The sequence below is a fragment of the Homalodisca vitripennis genome, chromosome 8, assembly GCF_021130785.1.
Source record: "Homalodisca vitripennis isolate AUS2020 chromosome 8, UT_GWSS_2.1, whole genome shotgun sequence".
In the NCBI taxonomy this organism is placed as follows: domain Eukaryota; kingdom Metazoa; phylum Arthropoda; class Insecta; order Hemiptera; family Cicadellidae; genus Homalodisca; species Homalodisca vitripennis.
Window position 1 is genome coordinate 67,995,321 of NC_060214.1, and position 21,951 is coordinate 68,017,271.

At 32.9% G+C, this 21,951-nt stretch overlaps 1 protein-coding gene across 1 annotated transcript; it reads left to right on the forward strand.

Moving 5' to 3' along the window:
* Positions 1-687: 687 nt before the first annotated feature.
* LOC124367676 (ankyrin repeat domain-containing protein 13B-like) lies at positions 688-20,633 on the forward strand. The gene is made up of 6 exons (XM_046824692.1): positions 688-838; positions 9,226-9,361; positions 11,153-11,277; positions 12,740-12,785; positions 19,896-20,039; positions 20,515-20,633. The coding sequence occupies exons 1-6, from the start codon at positions 710-712 to the stop codon at positions 20,616-20,618; spliced, it is 684 nt and encodes a 227-aa protein (XP_046680648.1). The 5' UTR covers positions 688-709; the 3' UTR covers positions 20,619-20,633.
* Positions 20,634-21,951: the final 1,318 nt, after the last annotated feature.

The window sequence follows — 21,951 nt, forward strand, 5'->3', positions numbered from 1 at the left end:
AGTTCTTCTGTAGATGAATCATAGGGACTACTTATCATAAGAACTTCCCTTTCGTCTTTCCACTGTAAGCAATGGTAGTCCCTTTTATAATTTTCTTTACTTCCACGGGCAAACCCTTTCCGTTCCTAACAATCATTCTTATTTATTTTATTTACATGCAACAATACAGGTTACACACCCAATTACATTGTGCATGTTTAAATCAAGGTGACATGCAATAATATCCACACAATCAAATATAATCCAGTCCAGTGTTCCACCAAAATAGTTCCCATTAAATAGATAATTAAGCCTAAAGATAAATAACAGATACATATATATAGATATAACAACATAACTATAATAAAATTATAAACAAAATAACAACAATAATAAATAATCATAAATATTAACAAAGTCAAGATAAGCCATAACAAAAAGAACGTGTGTGTGTGTGTGTAATTAAAAGTATAAACATCTTAATAAAAATATTGTAGTGTAGTATATTTGTTAAATGTGTATATGTAAGGTATTAGATAGTCTAGCTCAGTTTATATCCCTCTGACAAAGTCTTTTGTATTGATTACTATTATGTAAAAATCCCCCCCCCCCCCCCACCCCCCCCCCCCCCCACCCCCCCCCCCCCCCACCCCCCCCCCCCCCCACCCCCCCCCCCCCCCACCCCCCCCCCCCCCCACCCATTTAACTTAATTTATTGTATCCATTTACAATGGCTCAGTCTCCTGGAGTGACAATGTTAACTACTGAGGAAATTAAGAGGCAATACCCTCTACACTTTTGTGTTTGGAATAATGATTTTGAGGGTTTAAAGGAACAATTGGATAACACTGACAATCAGGTAAGCCCTAAACTTTGACAAAAGTCCTAGGTTTAATGAGGCCTAGCTCTAATCAGGTAGTTTCATATTTTTGATTGGTATTATTTTAAAAAAAAAACTTAAAAATAAAAAACGAAATTTCGTATTTGTTTGCTTTTTGAAATTTCAATAGCTAATCCAAGGTCTGATTAACATTCAAAGTTTTAAAGTAAAAATAACATAATTAAAATAATAAGTATTCAAACTGGAATACTAATACTTTACTAAAAATGAAATGTTAGATTAATCAGAATGAAGGTAAACATTTACTATATTTACTTTACATTATTTGTTGATTTTTCAAATGGAAAATGCTTATTATATAAGTGATACAAAAATGACAGAAAACAATGTGTGTGAAAAAATCCTTAAAATTAAAAAAAAAAACTTTGAATAAGGAACTGGAGTAGTAGTTGAATAGGCTGATTCAAAAGCCTTTAGTTAAACAGCACGGCTGCGGGCAGTGACAAGTGAAAAATAATCCCTCGAGATACTCCCTTCTTATAAGCAACAACAGATCTAAATTCTAAAGAGTTTGATCACAAATGGCCTAGAAATTAAAGAATATGAGCCTACATGTTCACCTAACCATAATCAATTGTAATAGGTTGGAATATCCCCATTTTGGAATATTCAAATACACAAAACCATACAAACTGCAATGTGATCATTACCAAACAGGGAAAACTATGTCCTTATCTATAAATTAATTGTACAGCAAAATGTAACCAATCAGGAATTTAATCAATAACAAGATGCACAATGGCAGATGTTACCGAAATTAAAGAGGAAAAATGTGGCACAAACTTCAGTAAAGTGTAAGAAACTTGGGCAAAATTGAGAAAACAGAGCACAGAGTGGTGAAAGAGAGCAACTCATAGACTATTCCCCAATGATCTTTCATCTTCCTCTACACCAATAGAAATCACAAAATATCATACACATCACTTTCAAAACAGCTCTCACTCAGTCATAGCTAACACTGTATAATAATTATATTTTTTAAAACCTCTCAGTCTAATATCAAAATTCAAACCTATAAAGATTTTCAGTGCCAGTTCGTAATTTCTATAACTGGAATTATCTGATTAGGCCTATTTTGAACTTAAAGGGCTTTCCAAATGAAGTAATATTGTTATTTAAATCATAATGTTACTCTGTTATAGATCAATACACGTAGTATGCCATGATTAATGTTCCTGCATAAACCGTTTAAATTTTGCTAATCAGTATATGAACTTAAGTAGGGCCTAAGTGATTAACTTAGGAAAGATTACATTTTTCACCAGGGGAATGCAAAATAGAAAATATTAATAATTTTGAAAGGTTTTTACTATAAAATTAAATATTTATTCTGCGTTGGCTTAATTCTTTTACCTTTGTTAACTTATATTTCTTTTTTTGTAAATTATTTTTTGTCTTATTTATATATGGGCATTTTTAATTTCAGAACAAGTTTACAATAACAATCAAGTTGGCATGCATGACAAATCTGTTCTCTTAAGTCCATGTACTGTAATAATTCTTTATTAGATTTTTTTAATTGAATAAATATCTAAAAATGTTTTTATTACTGTACTTACATCATTTGTGTGTGTGCTAAATTTTGTAATTTTAACAATATAACAAAAAATTATAGTAGGCTTAAATTGTATTTATTCTTTATTGTGTATAGAGATAAACTAATTCTCTCTAGAAATAAAAGCGGGTTATAATTGATTTTAGATAAAAAAATTCAAGCATATAACTTACAGTGTCCAGAGTGATAAGAGAAATTATTAACCATCACTGCATAACAGAGGTGCCAAATATGGAACAGAAACCAATTCAATGCTTAAAACTGTTTGAATTTAATATTACTAGATGAGTACCACGTACTACGATTTTATTAACACATTAATTCTAAAAAAGCAGTCATACTACCACTGTTGTACAAAGAACCTTCCAAATTTATGCATCTTCAGTTTCATATTTTGAGATGATAGCTACACATGAAATATTACCTTTCTTAAATCGCTTTAATAGTCTCCATCGTTAATGAACTACTTTAATAACCCCGAGTGCACTCGTAATTTATAAAGACTGTGATTGCACTAAGTTGTTTTGTGTGGATGTTAAGGATTTGTATGATTGAAGTGGATTGTAAGTTAAACTGTCATTGTCAGTACTAAGAGTGAGACTGTTTAACTTCATTCCTGGTAGTTAAGACTGGCATTGTTTGTACTAACATTCAGACTGTCAACCTCAGTCCTGATAGTTAGACTGTTATTCTCAGTACGGTACTGACAGTCCGACTGTCAACCTTAGTCCTGATAGACTATTATTGGCAGTAATAACAGTCAGACTGTCAACCTCAGTCCTGATAGTTAGACTATTATTGGCAGTAATAACAGTCAGACTGTAATACTCAATATTGGTCATCTAAAGCATTGTGGGTCAGTTTTCTCATTATTAATGAGTCACTATTTAGTTAGGTACCCAGTCTTGTCAAAACCTGGCCCAGAATGAGATAAATTGAGGTTATAAATAATGTAATATGTTAACTAAAGGACAGCCCTGTCCACTTTATGGGTTAATTCCTCATTGAAATTTGGTATCAGAAATACAACTTTAGACGTAGTGATGCTCAGTTAAATTATTTCCTCCACACAAGTATGTATTAACCTTTTGTATCGTAATGTACATTGATATGGATGTCCATGGTTTCCTCTAAGTATTCAAACATCCATATAACGGTTTGTTCTATTTAAATATTTAATATTAAAAGCTAGTTACTTTTATTAGAGAGAAATGTATTACAAAGATAACTTTCAGCACTTTACTTTCAAAAATAATGATGTTTAGATTAGAATAAAAAGTGTAGCCATTAGTTGCTTTTTTTCTATTTTGGTTTGTGACTTTTTTTTGCTTATTACTGACTAAATTGTTTTTGAACATATTTCAATGATTTTTTTTTTATTCTAGTTCTCAATGAAATGTATTGACAGAAAGAGTTTTATGCTGTATTTACAATATTTTTTATTTTAACACTTTGGCTGCAATACATTAATTTGTCTCAGTTATAAGTCAAAATCACTTGGTTTAGACGGCCCACAATATCTAGTTTAATCCATAAAAATATAATTTTGGATTATTTGAATAACAAATGTTTGTTCATGAATTTCAAAATGCAATAACTTCTCTATGATGTATTAATTTGTCAACACAAGTAACAAAAACAGTTTATTTATATAAAATAATACTATTTTAGTCAAATTTTGCAATGTTGGGCAATTTTAGCTTAATGTGTTATTGAACATTATTATTATTATTATTGAATTGTTTGGAGTGCCTATTGTAACATAGGAGGTACATTCAGAGTGAGCCTAGTAACAATCAGGCCTATTTTTTTTATATTTTGACCAAAAAATTAATTGTTAAACAGTGCATTAGTGTAACATAAGAAGGTTCCATTCTCGCAAGAATGTAGCCAAGAAATAATGTTGGTGGGGAAGGTCCTGACAGCTAATATTTTCCTGTAGTGGACAGAGGGTAAGGGCCCCATATTGTTCCTTAAAAAGGTTATTGAAAATATTTAAAATTTGGGGGAGTTCCGGACCCCTTGGACCCCCTCACTGCCTATGTCCTTGCATTCTTGTATATTCATATACGAGGTCAGATATTCACTCACAGACTCTTATGGTTAGTCCTCCCCAGTATAGTCCAAGTGTGTTTGGTCCCTCAGATGTTAATGGGAACTCCCCTACAAGTATGCACTATTGACACTATTTTATGTATGTGACAACTGATCTTTTAATGTCTTGGGCTGAGCTCTTTCCAACTCATTTGGAAGATTTTTAATAATTAGGCCTACAAGGTGTGTCTGTGAGGATAAAAGCTTGTACACAAATGTCCATTGTTGACTCGTTTTCATATTTGCCTCCTACCTATTGTATCAAGGTTATGTATTTCTCTATGAAATACAGTAGTTTAAATTTGTTTGTGCAGAACAGCTTGATCGGTATTTAGAGATACAGAAATGTTGATAGCCCAAACTTTTATGAAAAGTGGTTTGCAAGTCTCTGTAATTTAGATTTAAAACTTCAGCACCTTGTGAAGTTTAAATGATGTCATAAACTCTGTGTCATAATGATCAATAAGGAGCATTTTATTAGTGAAAATTATTTCTATTTTTGTGATTCCAGGGTAGGAAAATATGCAAGATGATATAACAGTTTTGTGTCATTGAATATTTTGTCTCAATGTCTGATGTATGAGAATATTTGGTCATCTTTGTGACAACAAACTATTCAGTGTAAGAACATCAATCTCCCGTAGTGGCAATAACGCACAGGGTACCTCCTTTGCTCCAGTGTTTTACAATATTCCTCTTTTCAAACCACCATCAGCATCAGCTACTTGTTCTTATGCCTAGTCTAGTAAGCATTGGATAAAACTACAAGATGCTTTCCTGCTGGATTCTGGTAGTATCAATATTTTATGTTGCTTAAATTTTTTCATTTTCTAAGGTTTTTTTTAATGAATGTTTTTTATAATACTAATGTATATTTTGTGTGAAATATGAAGTATGCTATTGCTCCTTCGTATCTTTCTATCCATTCAACTCTTCGTGTTATGTATATTCTTGAACCGATTTGTAGACTCAAGTTAAGAACATGTAAGTATTGATGATTATTCTCACTATGGTAGTTTGGATTGATGACAGAGATTATTGTAGTTGGGTTTTCTCTGAGGTCAGAGATTATTGGAGCTGGGTTTTCTCTGAGGCTAGAGATTATTGGAGTTGGATTTTATGTGTTCATAATATTGACATTGATTTGAAGTTTGATTGCAACTGGCTAACTGCTAAAACTCACAGGGTTGTCATTGATTATTTCATTATTACAAACAATACTTTCTGAGAAACAGACAGTCATAGCAACAAGAATACACCTCACTATCACACAATCTTAAATTTTTTACCATAAAAAAACATATTTTGTTATGTTGATTCATCAAGTACACAATTCCTTTGTGTTGGCCTTGAGCTTAGTCATTTAATGATGTGTTGTAATCTGCATACATGATTAGAGATCTGTGAGTGTATGGAGATCTGGTTACATCTCCATACACTTCATTGGTGATAACTTCGTGCTGTCATTTCCTAAGAACAGAGAAAGGCCCAAAACTGAGCTCTACATTACAGTATTTAAGTTTCACAAATTGTAGCTTGGTTTGGATTCGATGGTGTGTTCATGTTGCTTAATACTAGCAATTTATACAATGCAATCCAGACCTCATAAAAACCTACAAATTTTTCAATGTTAAAATATTAGTTACTGGCAGCCAACCAGATAGTTTTGTTATAAAAATGTATTCATGAACAGAAACCCAAAATAATAAATACAAATAAAATTACTTTAAAAATAATGAGCCTATCATAAGACGATTGTATTGTTGCTATGTGTTGTTTTCTGGATCTTCAAAGAATAAATATTATATTATCTAGATTAGAAGATTGAAAGTACTAATGTATAATAGGTCATTAGGTATATACAATACATTAATCAGCTATATTGATGTAAGAGTAAAATAAGTATGGTACACATTTTTATTAAACTGAAAAAAATTGAAGTAAAAAAAATTACTAATAGACTTACCTTCTTGAAAGTCATGATAAAACTATTTAAACAAATATTTTATCAGTATGTTTTTATAACACTGGTAAGCTAAATATAATATACCAGTGTAGTGGAATATCAATGGCCCAACAGAATGGATGAGTTATCACGTAGACAGACAAAATGTTATGTTACTTTTTGGCCCAAAAATCAATAGCGTTCCTCTTGGACCAAAAATAAACCATAAACCAGTTTTCAAGTCTCTATGACTTTCCTATTAAGGTTTATGGCATAGACAGGCAGATGGACAGATTACCTTTTGACTTTTTGACCCCAACATGAAAGGTTTCCCTTGGATGAAGAAGAATCTGTGCTCCAAGTTGCAAGTCTTTAGGATCTTTCTGTCCAGATTTATTGTACAAACGTACGTACATCATGTTTTTAAGAAAGGTCCCATCGGGCCCTTAATAATTCTAAGAAACGATTCAAGGCTAGTTAAAGTACAAGCATAAAAATCTGCATTAAACAAAATGCGCGGAAGACATGTAATTCACAAGTATTGGTATCTACTGTAAAATGCAAATATTGAAGTATACTGTGTACGTATTTTTTGAGATACATACAGAGAATAAATAGATCTTCTATCAGGAAATAAGTTGAATAATGTAATCACATTCACTGTACAATTAGGTTCAGCTATGAAATGTGGGTGAAGCCATACAATGGTGGTGAAACCTTGCATGATCTACCGGCTACCCTGTTGCCCCCACCTCACATTTAAAATACACCCAGTTGCGGTTTAACACTTATCGTTTTTGAAAGAGGATTCATTTACCAGCCAACGCCAAAAATATAGAATAGTGCAAAGTTGCTTACATGGTCAGTCTCATTATTTAATAGCCACACCTCGTACATTTCAACTGTGCAAATACACACAGTGAATTACCCATAATTAATCATCGGCAGTCAGTGTTTTCCAGTATTTGACTTGCATTGTGGTAACCTGTAGTGTTTAAACTAAAACAGATGGTTAAGGAAAACCACAAAAAGGGTCAATGTAAGGGCACATAACATAATTACATCTATGATGGGATGTAAACAAGGAAGAAGGTGGACTGTTAACAAATGGAGGAAGGATGGAGGGGGAAGTTGTCCAAATCCTTTCTTTTGCCAATTCTCGTACAAAAACACGTCTTTAAACACTTTCCTAAAAACTGTAAATTCATATTTCTGCTAACGATATTTTTTTAAAAGTAACACATACTGGTTGGAATTTTGTTGTTAAATATTAGATGGAAACTTAAGGTAGTTCACACAAGTTCTGGCCCAAAACATAACTGTTTCTAATTGGGAAATTTTTGGTGAATTAGTATGGATATTCTATTATAAAGTACAGAGAAATAACAGAATTATCAATAAAAATATTTGAAAAGAAAATTGCCATGTAGTCTTTGTGAATTGAACCAAACAACAATAATAATGTACAGTATAAAGTGGTGAAATATATTTATTCCGGTTATATCTTATAGTAAAAGTATTTACTATTAAATACACCACACCATGTGTCGTTTAATAGGCTTCGCTGAGATTGCATGCAGAATTTGAAGTCTATAGCTCATTTCATTATTGACAGATAAGACGACAGACAATCGTATGGAAAAGAAAGATTTTAAAACTCCCAGCAAATAAAATAGAAATTGTGTTACCCTACTGAGTCTAATCTAAATTCAACTAGGCTCATCCCAAATTCATAGTTCGTCATGGAACATCTCAGATGTCATTTTTGTTTGTGTAAAAATGTATGTAAAATCTATCGATGAAATCTTTCTTGCCACATGATACATTTACAATTTTTATTTATTAAATTAATTTTCATATCATTAATTTAAATAATTAAAGCCTACAGACCAAGTCATCATAAAATGGTGTTTTAGATATTGGAATAGTTTGTTTACATGTATTAATATATCACATGTTAAAATCTCTTGAGTGTACTGATTTTGTTTACAAATTATTTATTCTGTTATTTACTTGATGCCATCGTGGTTTACCCATAAGACCATTGTAAAACTATTCGCTAACGCTCAGCCAAATCCCATAGATGTGCCCCATCATCGAACTCTGTGTTCCTCATATACAAATGAAGATTCAAGCAAAATTGCAAGTCCATAATTAAATATCTTGGGATTGGCTTGCTTTCAATTTCATTTTCTTTATTACAAATAACTTTTTGCCCGCTGCTTTCGTCATCTTCAGAATCCGAAGAGTGAGTTTGTTTTCTTAGATCACTGGGATCTCTTGTTACAACTCTTGTTTGCCCAATGGGGGGGGGGGGGTTTGTTGGTTCCATAAATGGGTTTACCAGCGCATCGTGTTGAGCAGTTGAGCAGAGCGGGCCGATTAACCGGGAGCAGGCATGCCCTCGGGTGTCCTCCAAACCGTACCTTGGGAGACAACCCTACCTCAGTTCCCCGAGGCCCGGTTTTCATCGTTTCATAGGTCAGTTCATTTTCAAGATATTGTGCGGATATACATACAGACAAATGACATTTTTCCAGCCCCTTGAGTAGAGGTTTCGATAACGCTCAGCCAATTATCAAAAACTGTATGGTAGTTGCACATGCCAATAGTTCCAAATGTACGGATTTTTGTATTCTACTCTAATTACATTAATATTATACTATTAGCTACCTACTATTAGTCTGCAAACTTTCAAACCATTTGCATCCATTTTAATCACACTCATCTGACCAAACATGGACGATGCAGGCAGACCTGGAGAGGAAGGATGTACGAGGCAGATCACCGCTCATGTTGGCTGTTACACTTGGCCACCTAGAGTCTGCGAGACTTCTCATGGACAGAGGTGCGAATATCAACACGGAGAACCGAGAAGGTTGGACAGGTATGTCAGACAGACTTGGAACCAATGGTTGTTATTATCACTAGTTCTAATATTTATTGATGACAAGGCTGTAACTTGTGATGAAAGCAGTCATAAACTAATAAAACTATGACAAAAATTTTGTTTTTAAATCTTTGAACTGAATTCCTGTTAAGACTTGTTTTCATTTTAAAATTCTTGATTAATAAATTCTTATATACAATCAAAACTTAAAAACTCTAAAAATCGGCTTTAAAATAAAAAGAACCTGCATGGAGTAAGCTCTCAGTTCCAAAACTTGTTACAGTTTATGACTAAACGATGTTTGTTAGAAGAATCTCATACAAACTCTCAATTAACAATAAATATTTGTTGTCTTTAAACAGTCTCAAAGCAATCAATAAGGCCAAAATTCCAGCATGATTATAAGTATAGTAATCAGTATTGTACGGTTCTGTGATGCAGATTGTAGAATCATCCCAGTAATCATGGAATTGTTTCGTTTGATAAATTGCAAATGCGTTAACAGTAGTTAAAAAAATTAAAATCATATATTTGGATATCTAAAAAAAAGCATTGTAAAATGTTCATTAAATTGTTTTAAATTTTGTGAAGCATAACTGCATAGAAAGTTATCTTTAAAGAATATCTAATTATTATTTTGTGTAAAATGCCATTAAAAATGAGGTTGATTTAATTGAACGGATTCAATTGAAATAAAAGTGAGGTTGATTTAATTGAACAGATTCAATTGAAATAAAAGTAGATGTCCCAATTTATTATTTTAAAACTATGTGATAGTTTTCAATGGCAAAAATACAGTCTAGTATACAAAAGGAAAAAGTTAGTTTCATATTTTTAACACTGTTCATTTTTATAAATTATGGTATTCAAGATACAACCCAAGTAATGGTTCTAATTTTGTTTAAGAGTTTATTTGTTTTTCTCTATTCAAAACCCAATGACAAATAGAGGAATTAGTAAAAACTAATGTGTTTTATTTATATGATTTAAGTTCTTTTGATTTTCTGATCAAACATGTTTGGTTTTGGTTTGCATAAGGATGCCAAAATTTGTATAGTATTCTAATCAATTATGAGGTAACTTACAGGAAATTGTAAAATTGTTAGAGAAACCCAACTTGACTTTGGGATTTAACTCACAAAGAAGAACTAACATATTAATGTTTTTAAGAGTTGTAAATGAGATTCTATACAGGGTGTTCAATTGAAAACTTCAAACTCGTATTAAAAGACTTATAGCCCAAGTATCAAAATTCTGTAAATGGGAGTGTACTAATTGGGGGAACAAAAAATCAATTATTTAAAATGGGAGGTGCTCACTCCCAAGGCCCCATAGCCAGTCAAAGTTTTGAAATGGCAACTAATACCTTGTGACACATGAAATTGAAGCTCATAAAAATACTGTATTTTGGTAAAAAAAATTGAAATTGGCCAAGCCGTTTGGTATCAGCAGCCAATAACGTAATTTCTTACACAACAATATTAGCCTACAAACTATTGTACTACAGCTAATAACAACAAAATTACTCACTGAATACTGTTTACTGTTTATACTGTAATCTTCAAATCAAATGTTGAAATTGGTAGCCATTGTTGTTCAAGCAAAAAATAACCTATTTTCAAATTCTTGCCTAACCTTTCTAAAAGTTTCTCTGGTTAAGTGTCTGTACTCAGCAGTGATCCTGTTTTCAAGTCTTGGACTTTAGCAGTCCTTCATTAGCAGTTAAGATTAAAACAAAAAGTGCTATTCATATAATTTAAGACACATTTAAGGTGATTTGTGGGGCAGTAATACAGGAGGCAGTGGCGACCGGAGACCCAGAGCTGGTACAACAAGTGCTACAGAGAAGAGACTACCAGCGCCTCTCCACCAGAGTAGGCGGGGTGCCCGAGTTGCTGTTGAGGCTAAAAGAGGTAATATTTATGTAATACAGTAGTCCCTCAATAATCCGACACAACTCAGACCAGACATGTGTTGCATTAGTCAATAAGCCGGATTACTGGAGTTTACCTAAAAAACACGTTTAACACATTCGCTGCTGAAATAAAATGTGACCGGTCATGGTAAATGCAGGAAAATATATGTATTTTTAACTTACCCAAATGAAGTCAGAGCAGCCAAAAAGGTTGTACAAGGTTGTCCAGGCAACTCCACTGCCAGATTTGGTGATGTCATAACTTTGACAACAATTGTTGTCAGCTGCACCCGGTGCTGGTCCTGGCTTAGTCAGTACTGTAGGACACTGGATCTATTACTCCTGAATGGCACTTTCACTCGCGGAAGACATTAAATAAGCCTTTGTTATTAGTGAAAGCTCTACTTATGATGATAAAACTGTATTACCTCTGTTTTTGGACAGAAACTGTGGCCAGTGAATAATGCATGCTGTATAAAGTAGTTAGTGAGTGTCTTAGCTGTTAACTAAATGTTTTCTTATGATTCAACACTTTTACATTTTTTCACATTTTTCTATTGAAAAATAGTACAGAGCTCCTAATCATCCAAGTTATCTGGTCACGCTGCGACAAAATATTGCTTCAAAAATGAAATGCTTGAAATATTTGGATATTACTGTGTGGAGAACCATCTTCAGCAACATATGTAAAAGTTTGTTTGTATTAAACAGAATAAGGGAAAGAGTTGATACAGTATAAGGTTGATGGTACTGATAAAAAGTGCAAGGGTCACAGACAGGATTCCAACCTGTGCTATCTCTAACTCAGACCCCTCTAACTCAGCCCCAAAGTCCAATTACAGACCGCTCAGCCATAGGCACTCCCTAAACTGTTGTGTTAAACCGAAACATTAACTCCAAATATTTCAAGAATTTATATGTGTTACCAATGTTTTGGTGCAGTGTAAACCAGTTAACTAAGATGTTAGTTATGACACTTGCCATGTAAGTCCAAGAACTATCATGGAACTCCTTGTTTATCGCAATATTTACGGATTGCTCATTGTAAAATATAGAGATGATCTGTCAATCTGTTTGACAAATCCATTTTCTGCTACTAATGCACTTCTATACTGTTCTAATTGGGTTTATATTGTTGTATACTGTTCTAATTGGGTTTATATTGTTGTATACTGTTCTAATTGGGTTTATATTGTTGTATACTGTTCTAATTGGGTTTATATTGTTGTATACTGTTCTAACTGGGTTTGTACTATTTTGTAAAGCATTGAAATGGTTTAAGCTTTGAATATCATTAATTGATTTTTGTTTTAATATTTCCTACAGATTACTCCTATAGAAGTAACTAACAATCAGTTGTTGTTTGAGCTCATACTAATTATTTCAGTAATTAATCATTGGTTTTTATACGTTAGTGTATTGTATGAACTCACAAATGATTATATGCCTATTGGTTTCAGGCCCCCGATTTTTATGTAGAAATGAAGTGGGAGTTCACAAGTTGGTGTAAGTACCTCATTCACTTTGACTACATTATAATAAAATATTTAGAATTTAATTCCCTGTATGACAGTTTAAAGTGTAGTTATGCATGTGGTATGAGAAAAATTTCCAACAATTAAATACATTTTTAATTGACTGAGCATCAGCAAAGTCTATCACTCGGGGGCTGGCAAAATTTCATTTCCGTCTGTCTGTCCACACAATATGTTGAAAACTAACTGACCCGAGGGCTTTAAATGTTGCATGAACTTCATTTCTATTCAGGCAATACTAAGTTCAATAGTGGTGCATGTCACTCCATGGGATTGCGTTGGTCTTATGGGTAATCATGACGGAAACATGTGACATATTTACACTTGAAACTTAACTAAGCCAACACCTACAAAACCATCTTTTGGTGACTTGGTGTGTAGACAATTATTTAAACACTGCTATGAAACCAAAGTTAATGATGAAACATGTCAATGTATAACGTGGCAAAATATCTCCAGAAAAATGTCACCTGTAGATTCTAAATTTTGCTTAAAACTTCATTTCTATATAGAAAAGAATGAGTTCTGTGGTGGTGCATGTTCAACCATGAAATTTGGCTGAGCATTATTGAAGTCCATCACTCAGTATGCTAACACAATTCCTCTTTTGTATGCTAGGGAGATTCAAACATTTCTTTACTGTATACTTGTCTGTCTGTCTATCTGCCCATAATACATCTCGAGGATGAAATGAGCTACAGACTTGAAAATTTACATGCAACCTCAGTGAAGTCTGTTACACGACACATGGTGTGGCGTACTCCTACCTTGTAATATTCTAATTTGAGTAGTAACCTGAGATAATATCAGTAAAATAATATTTTTTGGATTAAATAACATTAAGGTGGCATATAAAGCAGCATGGTAAATACGAGGTCTGTCCAAAAAGTATCCGACCGCCTACCAGTAGGTGGCCGCGACGTAACTGACCGGCTCGAACCGGTTATTGGAGGGGAGGGGTGAGCCTACTCCTTCCCATATTAGGCATTGAATACGATCTGGTCTCTCAGTGAGTCACAGCGCCCTGTTCCGTACAGTACTGCCGTGTGTGTGCGTCGATATGATATATTTCAATATGACTGAACGTGTTGAGCAGCGCATTTGCATTAAATTTTGCTAAAAACTTGGCCATTCAGCATCAGAGACGATTACAGAAAGTTTATGGTGACGTGTCTGTGCGTGATACACAAATAAAAGAGTGGTTTAGGCGGTTTAAAAATGGCCGCATATCAGTGGAGAGTGATGACCGATCTGGCAGTCCTTCAACGGCCAGAAACACTGAAAATGTTGAACGCGTTCGTGCAGCAATTAATGAAAACCGTCGATTGACTGTCCGAGAGCTGGAAGAAGATTTGGGAATACCAAAATCGTCAGTTTGTAACATTTTACACGAAGATTTAAAAATGAACCGTGTTTTGGTAAAATTTGTTCCTCAGGTGCTGACAGAAGACCAAAAGAACTGTCGACTTGAAATCGCACAGGACAATCTGGATTTGATAAAAAGTGACCCAGGGCTATTTAAAAAAGTTATTGCTGGTTTATGGCTACGACCCTGAAACAAAGGCTCAATCTTCACAGTGGAAAACTCGCAAAGGGCACCAGCCGAAAAAAGCAAGACAAAGTCAAAGCAATGTCAAGACAATGCTGACAGTTTTTTTTTTACCAGGACGGCATATTTGCTTCATCACAAATATGCTCCAAGAGGCCAGACAGTGAATAAGGAGTATTATCTTGAGGTCCTAAGGCGGCTACGAGATGCAGTGCGAAGGAAACGACCTGAACTGTGGACAAGCCATGACTGGACCCTGCACCACGACAACGCGCCAGCTCATTCCTCAAATCTTATTCAGCGTTTTTTTGGTCAAACACGACATCAACCAACTACGACAGCCTCCCTACAGTCCTGACATAGCTCCTTGTGACTTCTGGCTATTTCCGAAATTAAAAATTCCTTTGAAAGGAAAAAGATTTGACGATGTTGAACAAATAAAATAAAATGCTACGAAGGACCTGTTAGCCATTCTGCAAAATGAATTTAAGGAGTGGGGTGAGGGGAGTACTTTGAAGGGGACCAGATTGCACACAGACGTCAAGGTCGGATACTTTTAGGACGCACCTCGTAAACAAACTAAAAGTTCACCATTCCACTGTAGCCATGTGTTATTCATAAGATATTGTGCTATTTTACATCACACGTTACTATAATATGAAGAACAAGTCATTATCCTCTCCTTATAAAATTGATTCAGAAGATTATGATAGTGTAATTTATAATTTGTCCCTGTTCACTTGTCAAACGCCATTTTGTAAACAACAGAAACAAAAAAGCTTCAGTTTTTTACGGTGCTAACCCCTCCAGTTAGGTTAAAAACAACAAAAGATTGTCAAACTTCACGTCTAGTATGATGTGACTTTTTTATGCTTTCCTATACGTGACTCTGTTCAGACTTGAGCTGACTGATTAATACAGTTTTGCTGTAGCGGGTGTGTGTGGGACCTGCCAATAGAAAGGACTTCCATGCTGTCATTCATGTACATGAATTCTACAAATTTTATATGATAGATTAACATTCTATTCTCCATTCTATTTAACATTCTCTATTCCCTGTACGATATAATATTTTACACCTACTATTATTCAGATAAATTTTAATTTGTTTAGGATGTGCTAAAAAGGATTACCTTTATTTTGTATAGTACTTTTTTATAGTATCTTGTAGTACAATTTATCAATTCAGTAACACTGCTGAAAATTAATATAATTTTTCCAAATCAATGTTTGGCAACATTTTAGAAATAAAATACATATAAAATTATTACATAAATGATTATATTTCTATTACTAGATTGTTTATCAAAAGAAACACGTGTAAAAATTGTGTTTTGATTCTTAGCTGATTGTAAAGAAGTAAATTAAATCATACAGGCAGTGAACTACTTTCTGATCTTTTTGGAAGTTCTTCTAATGGCAGTAAACTGCTGTCATGTCTTGAATGAGTTTAGAATGATTTACTGCCTGTGGATGAAATATTATAGAAGTAAAACAAAAACTCTTTGAACTGTAATTTGAGAATATTTATTATATGCAAATTAATTATATTTAAAGACAACATTTGATTTAATGGGGTGACTGATACATCATATGGGATAAGATAAAGTTATCAGCTTGTAGTTACAAATACTCAGTAGATTATTTTTTGTTTATTGTTCAAGTCCAAATTCTAATGAACGAAATGTCATTTTTAAATTTTAAATAGATGCACACTGTAATGATTATCGTGATAAAGTCAATAGTTATGCAAGCTAATGAAAATGTCTGCTAATTTTTGAATTATAACACAAAAAACTTATGGAACATAACTTTGTTAATGGAATCTACTTTCTGGTGAATTCAAAATTTTGAAGAGATTTTCCTTTAAGGAGAAGCACCCTGGGAATTGTGAAGTAGGGAAAAGAGAACACAAAACCAATTATTTTGCTGCAGTTAAATTCCTTTAATTGAGAGCTGGACTTTTACAATAAACAAATGTCAGAAACTAGTTTATGCTGAGAAAGCGTACATTATCCAATACTTTCTCATGTTTTCCCACTTACAAAGTAAAAGTACGCCACATCATGTGTTGCATAACAGACTTTGCAGGGGTTGCTGGCATATTTTCAAATCTATTGCTGAATTTGTTATCGAGATGTCCTGGGGACTGGTAGACAGAAAGATAATTATGCAGAATACACATTTTTTACATCCTCTCAGCAGGCAAAAGATAAATTATATCAACCAACTGAATGATGAGCTGAAATGACGTTCAGGACAAATTTCTTGGTTGGACATGCACTATCATAGTATGCCACATAATACATTTACATTATTGTTCATTAAATAAGGTTCCAAAGTACTATTAAAATGTGGTAAATTTCTATCATACCCTTTATCCTTTCACGTCGTCCTTTCTCAAGAATGAACTTCAAACAAAGAAATTAATTAATTGTATTAAGTCGGACATAGTGACAAAACAGAGGAATAGATTCCTAAGTTTATTTAGCTTGTCAGTATAAAAATCTGTTTTATACAAGTAAGTGAAGAATTGCTTTTAGGATTAATTGCTAAAGTTGCCCTATTTTTGTGTGTTACCATGAGTGCCTTCGTTCCATCAGCAGATGTGAAACTAAATTATATTGAAATAAGTCAAATTAAAACAAACTTACCTTTTAAAAAATAATAAATCAAATATATTTATGGAAATGTATAAATATGTAAAGTAAAAAACACACACACAATTTTAACGTACATGGGATTTACTGAAATCGGGGTAAAAGTTATAAACAATTCTAATTTAGTTGGCCTTGGCAGTTAGGGAATGTTAGAATTCTTTCACAAGGGCGGAATTTCGTGCTGGCATTAAGCAATTAATCCAATAGAGAACAAAAGACTGCATGCTGGTTCAAATTAAATATCCAATTATTGATATGGATTAGATAAAATTTTGTCATTGAAAACATAGTATCCAATTATTGTTCAAAATACAATCTCAAAAAATGTTAGGGTTTATAAAAAGTCCACTTTATAAATAAGAATTCATTGTTTGAATATATTAAAATTTCTTCAACTTCAATTCCTTCCTTCTTCAGTTTCTTTCTCATTAGGGTTTCTTTAACTAGACATCAAAAAGTAATTATGTGTTCTGTAGAACAAATTGATATTAGCTGGAGATTAGTTTTTGAATTCAGTATGTTAAACTTTTCAAAATTATAAAAATATTATTGTTTGAAAATGGAGAAATCATCTCATCAATTATTGATTATTCTGTAACCACTTTTAATATTTCTTGAGGCTTCAAAGAATAACAAAATTAGCGACCAATACTTATTAATACAAAGTTTGAACTGTATTGTTCAAAAAACTGAAGGAAGCATTTAGTTGAGACAATGTACAGGAAAAGTTTTAACGTTGTGTTTTTCTGCTCATCCATGGAAAATATGTGATAGTGGAACAGGAAACAGAAACATTTCAGCCTTATTGGTGGTCCACATCAGGAGGCACTTGCCAGTCAGTTTAGTCAGTTAGCACGATTCTAAATCTCAGCAAAATATTAAATTAGAGGACAGTTAATAATTAGATCATTTTTGAATTTAGGCATATTAATTAATCGGGATTGTTTAATTATTATTATGACATAAATAAATACCTGACTAATATTAATGAAATAGATGGAGTGAAAGGCAACATTAATTAAGTGAAGGTTGAAAACATAATTGGTGAAAATAACAAATGTAGCTATGGTTAAAAGTGGTGATGCAGACATTTAAGTACATAGAATAGAATAGAATAGAAAACTCTCTTTATTGCAGGAATATACAAACTCAATTTCAAAAGAAATCAAACAAATAACACATGATAAAAACAGTTCATAAATAAACAATAATTACTTACAACTAACAATAATTACTACTAAAATATATACTATAAATATATAAATTCCCACAAAAGGTAGCCCTTACAGGCATAAAGCCCAATTATAAGGGAACCCTATGCTAAGGTTTACCTCCCTGGTAAAACGAAAATTAAATAAAATCCTTATATCAAATTGAATAAACAACAACTTTCATAATAAATCTAATATCTATGTAAAAGAGTCTGCCAAACTACTAATAATAGTGTTAAAATTAACACAAACTTATTACTTCTATCATAAAAAAATTATATACATATATTATAATATAGTACTTAATTTTATAATAACAATTTACATGAATGTACCATTATATTGTATTTTAAATATACTAGAGCTACATAAAAAAATTAATACTACATTTATAAGGTTTGCGAAATAATATTAAAACATTTTCTCTTAAAATCTATAGTTTTTAAAGATATATCTAAACTATTGGCAACATTGTTGTGCACATAGTACACATTAAATATTATTAAATGAATATTAACAGGTTTAAACTAAATAACTTAAAATAACTTTATGTAACAATAAAGAGAAAATAGTGGAATGAAATGAATGAAACTTCCCAAAACGTTTCATAAAATAGTATTACATCAGGGCCACACACACAGCTAAAGTCATCGACCCGTACACTGCATTAAGAGTCGTCGGGTCAGACAATTTGTGAGCTCTTGCTGACACGATGTGGCAAGCCTGTATGGATCTTATCCTTTAGTGCTTTATTTGTGTAAGTCGGTAATCAGTAGTTGTGTCACTGTGCTGATAAAACATCCATATTACGCTCCATAAAGATAATATGTGACTTAATTAATATAAAGACAAGCAGTTGTTAAAACGTATTATAAACAAAATCACCTTCCCGTAGTGCTAAATTAATGATAGTCTTGGAGCAGCCAACCAATTTGTACTTTATAAGCACATAACCTGGTTTTTCTTAATATTTTTTTTTTCTCAGAAAGAAATCACTCATCATCCTTGTTACTTTTTATGGGAGGTTATCAAAAGAGTTAAAAATATGAAAAAATACTTTATCTCATTATATTATATATTGTATAGCTTGATACACTAAAAATTGACTGTTGGCTATATAAATATTAGTTATATCATCGTCAGATAAGTAAAGAAGGGACCAAAAGTTACTACTTTCATGGTCTGTATATGCTTAGCAGACACTAATTTATTATTTATTATCATTTCTGAAAATAACTTTTAAGTGTATCAAGCTTGGAAAAGTATGGTCTGTGAAAAATTATAATTTTATATTTTTAACCCTTTTGATACTCTCCCATTTTGACCTCCATCGAAACTAGTGCGGCTGACAGTTGATTTCTTTCAGTCTAAATTTCAAGAAAAACCAGACTATGTGCTTACATAGTGTAATGTGGCCCTGAACTCCCTGAACTATGAGTTTGTGTCATAGACACTAATTGTAAAAACTAAAGTGTTCATTTGATTTTCTCACAGTTTAAAAGACTACAAACCTGATTTACGTTTCCAGGTAGTAATGTTTAACAGTGGCAGTAATGTATTTAATTATGAAATGAACACTTTTGAATATTATGTTAACAATTTTTCCGATTAGCACTGTATATATGAAAGATAGTTTGCCGGATGATAGAAATGGGTTTCAGTACCTCTGGTGTCTCGTATGTGTCCCAGCGATACCTACAAGGTGTACAAACAAGGATCCAAAGTTCGCATAGACACTACGCTTCTTGGCTTCGACCAGAACAACTGGCAACGCGGCAATACCAGCTTCATCTTCCATGGGCAGAGTGAGTATCATCTACTACTGCAGATACCATTAGCCGTTGTTTAATTTCAATGTTATTTCCTTGTTGCTTTACTTTTAATGTTCCGTACTTTCTTTTTCAATTCTTGTCAGTATTTACTTGCAGTAAAATTTACTTTGTCAATACAATAATACTTGTAGAGGGACAAATTAATTCTAAATGAACGATAATAAAACTTAAAATCTGTTTTCATCTGGCAAAATTGTTATTCTATCCAAAAACTTGGTCATAACGAAAAGTGTATTGTGCGGATCTAATTATAATTTCATAATGTTAGATTTACAAAATTTGTGTGCGTTTGTTTAGCAAGTTTTCACATTACTTTGTAATCTTTGATAACTTGAATTGCGTATCATTTTTTTAACCTTTAATGTTATCGTTTTTGTATGTCATAATTTTCTTAACAATCCCCTCAATTTTTGGGTGACCCTATACAGTTTTGTGGGTTTGCCAACAGCCCGGACGTGTCCTAAACGCGATCAAGTGCAACCGCAGCTACATATTCCAACTGGTGTCGACTGCAGGCAAGTCACCGAGCCCTCACCCCCACCACCCAACTAGCTTACACAGTAGGACCCGAACTGAGACCTAGCATTGTCTCCGTAGAGTTGTGACTGTAATGTGAACGAACACAAACAACCATTCTGGCCAATAGAGATGTTGTGTTATTCCACAAGGTTGTGTATTGTACCCTTTGACGAGTTGATGTTTGTAAAATGTCAAGTGGTATTTGGAAGTACTTTCTGCACCAGTTGGTCAGTAGTGGTTTTGAATGTTTAAAACCTGTAAGTTTAACACGTTTACAAGTAATGTACAAGGCCAGGTAATTAACCCTTTGAATGCCACAGTGTCAATGGTATTAAAGATGCACAAAGTACCAATGTCAACTATGTTGATTTGTATTTCGATAATATTCAATACTGTAGTACATTAATTTGGTCAACTGTACCACCATATTTGGTAGATTCCGAAGTGTCGGTTTTATGGAAGTTTTGCATTGTTTTTCTTTCCCTTTGGTTTGTGAGTTGGTATGCAGTGAATATGTTTTCTTCTGATATTGGACGTAGTGGTTGGATGTAGTCTTGTTTATATACTGGTCTATATATAGAGTATTTTTGCTATCTACATGCTGATAATTGTGTATATTGGTGCAAAAAAGTATATTATTGCTACTTATGCTGGGTTTAAAAATTTAGTTACTTAAAACAACTTATTTGCAAAGTTTAATATCCTTAAGGGTTTATAGTTTATATGTATTGAAAAGAATTAAGTATGTCAAAGGACATCACAATGAAGTTCTATCTAAAACAAACCACTGCTAAACACTCGGAATCAAAGTGGTTTTTGGATAGATATTATTTGTAGTTTTACAAAAATAAAACTAGTTACATGGGTAAAAATTTCTTTGAACAGCTACCAAATTAAGAGGGAGCAAAATTACAATAATTAAGTACAAACCAAAGCAATATTTAACTGAGAAAGGGCTATACTCGTTTTCAGAACTTCCCTAGGTACCCTATGCTAAGAACATACAATAAGAAATTGTGCAAAATGCAAATTGTTAGAATCTATCAAAGTTATTTCAAAGGTTTCTGTTTTGTATTCACACATATTTTTGGTCCTTTTCTATTATATAATTTAACACAGCTATTATTATTTTCCTTGGCTCCATTCAAATACATTGTTATGTATTACTTATTGAATAAAGTATATTTTGACTTTGATGCAAAGAAGCAGAAAAACCACTCCCCCACCACACTTGGAAATAGATAGGAAAATTGGAGAAAACCCAACCCTCATCACTGACTACCTAAACAACTACTCCTCGACTATACCTGATTTGACTCTGAAGGAAAATAAAAACTAGTTTCAAAACTAGTAAATGTCTATTATA

Coding starts and splice junctions, on each gene's coding strand:
- LOC124367676 (XM_046824692.1), top strand. CDS start 710: ATGGCTCAGTCTCCTGGAGTGACAATGTTAACTACTGAGGAAATTAAG. Junction 839..9,225: donor TGGATAACACTGACAATCAG/GTAAGCCCTAAA, acceptor TGGACGATGCAG/GCAGACCTGGAGAGGAAGGA. Junction 12,786..19,895: donor GTGGGAGTTCACAAGTTGGT/GTAAGTACCTCA, acceptor AATGGGTTTCAG/TACCTCTGGTGTCTCGTATG.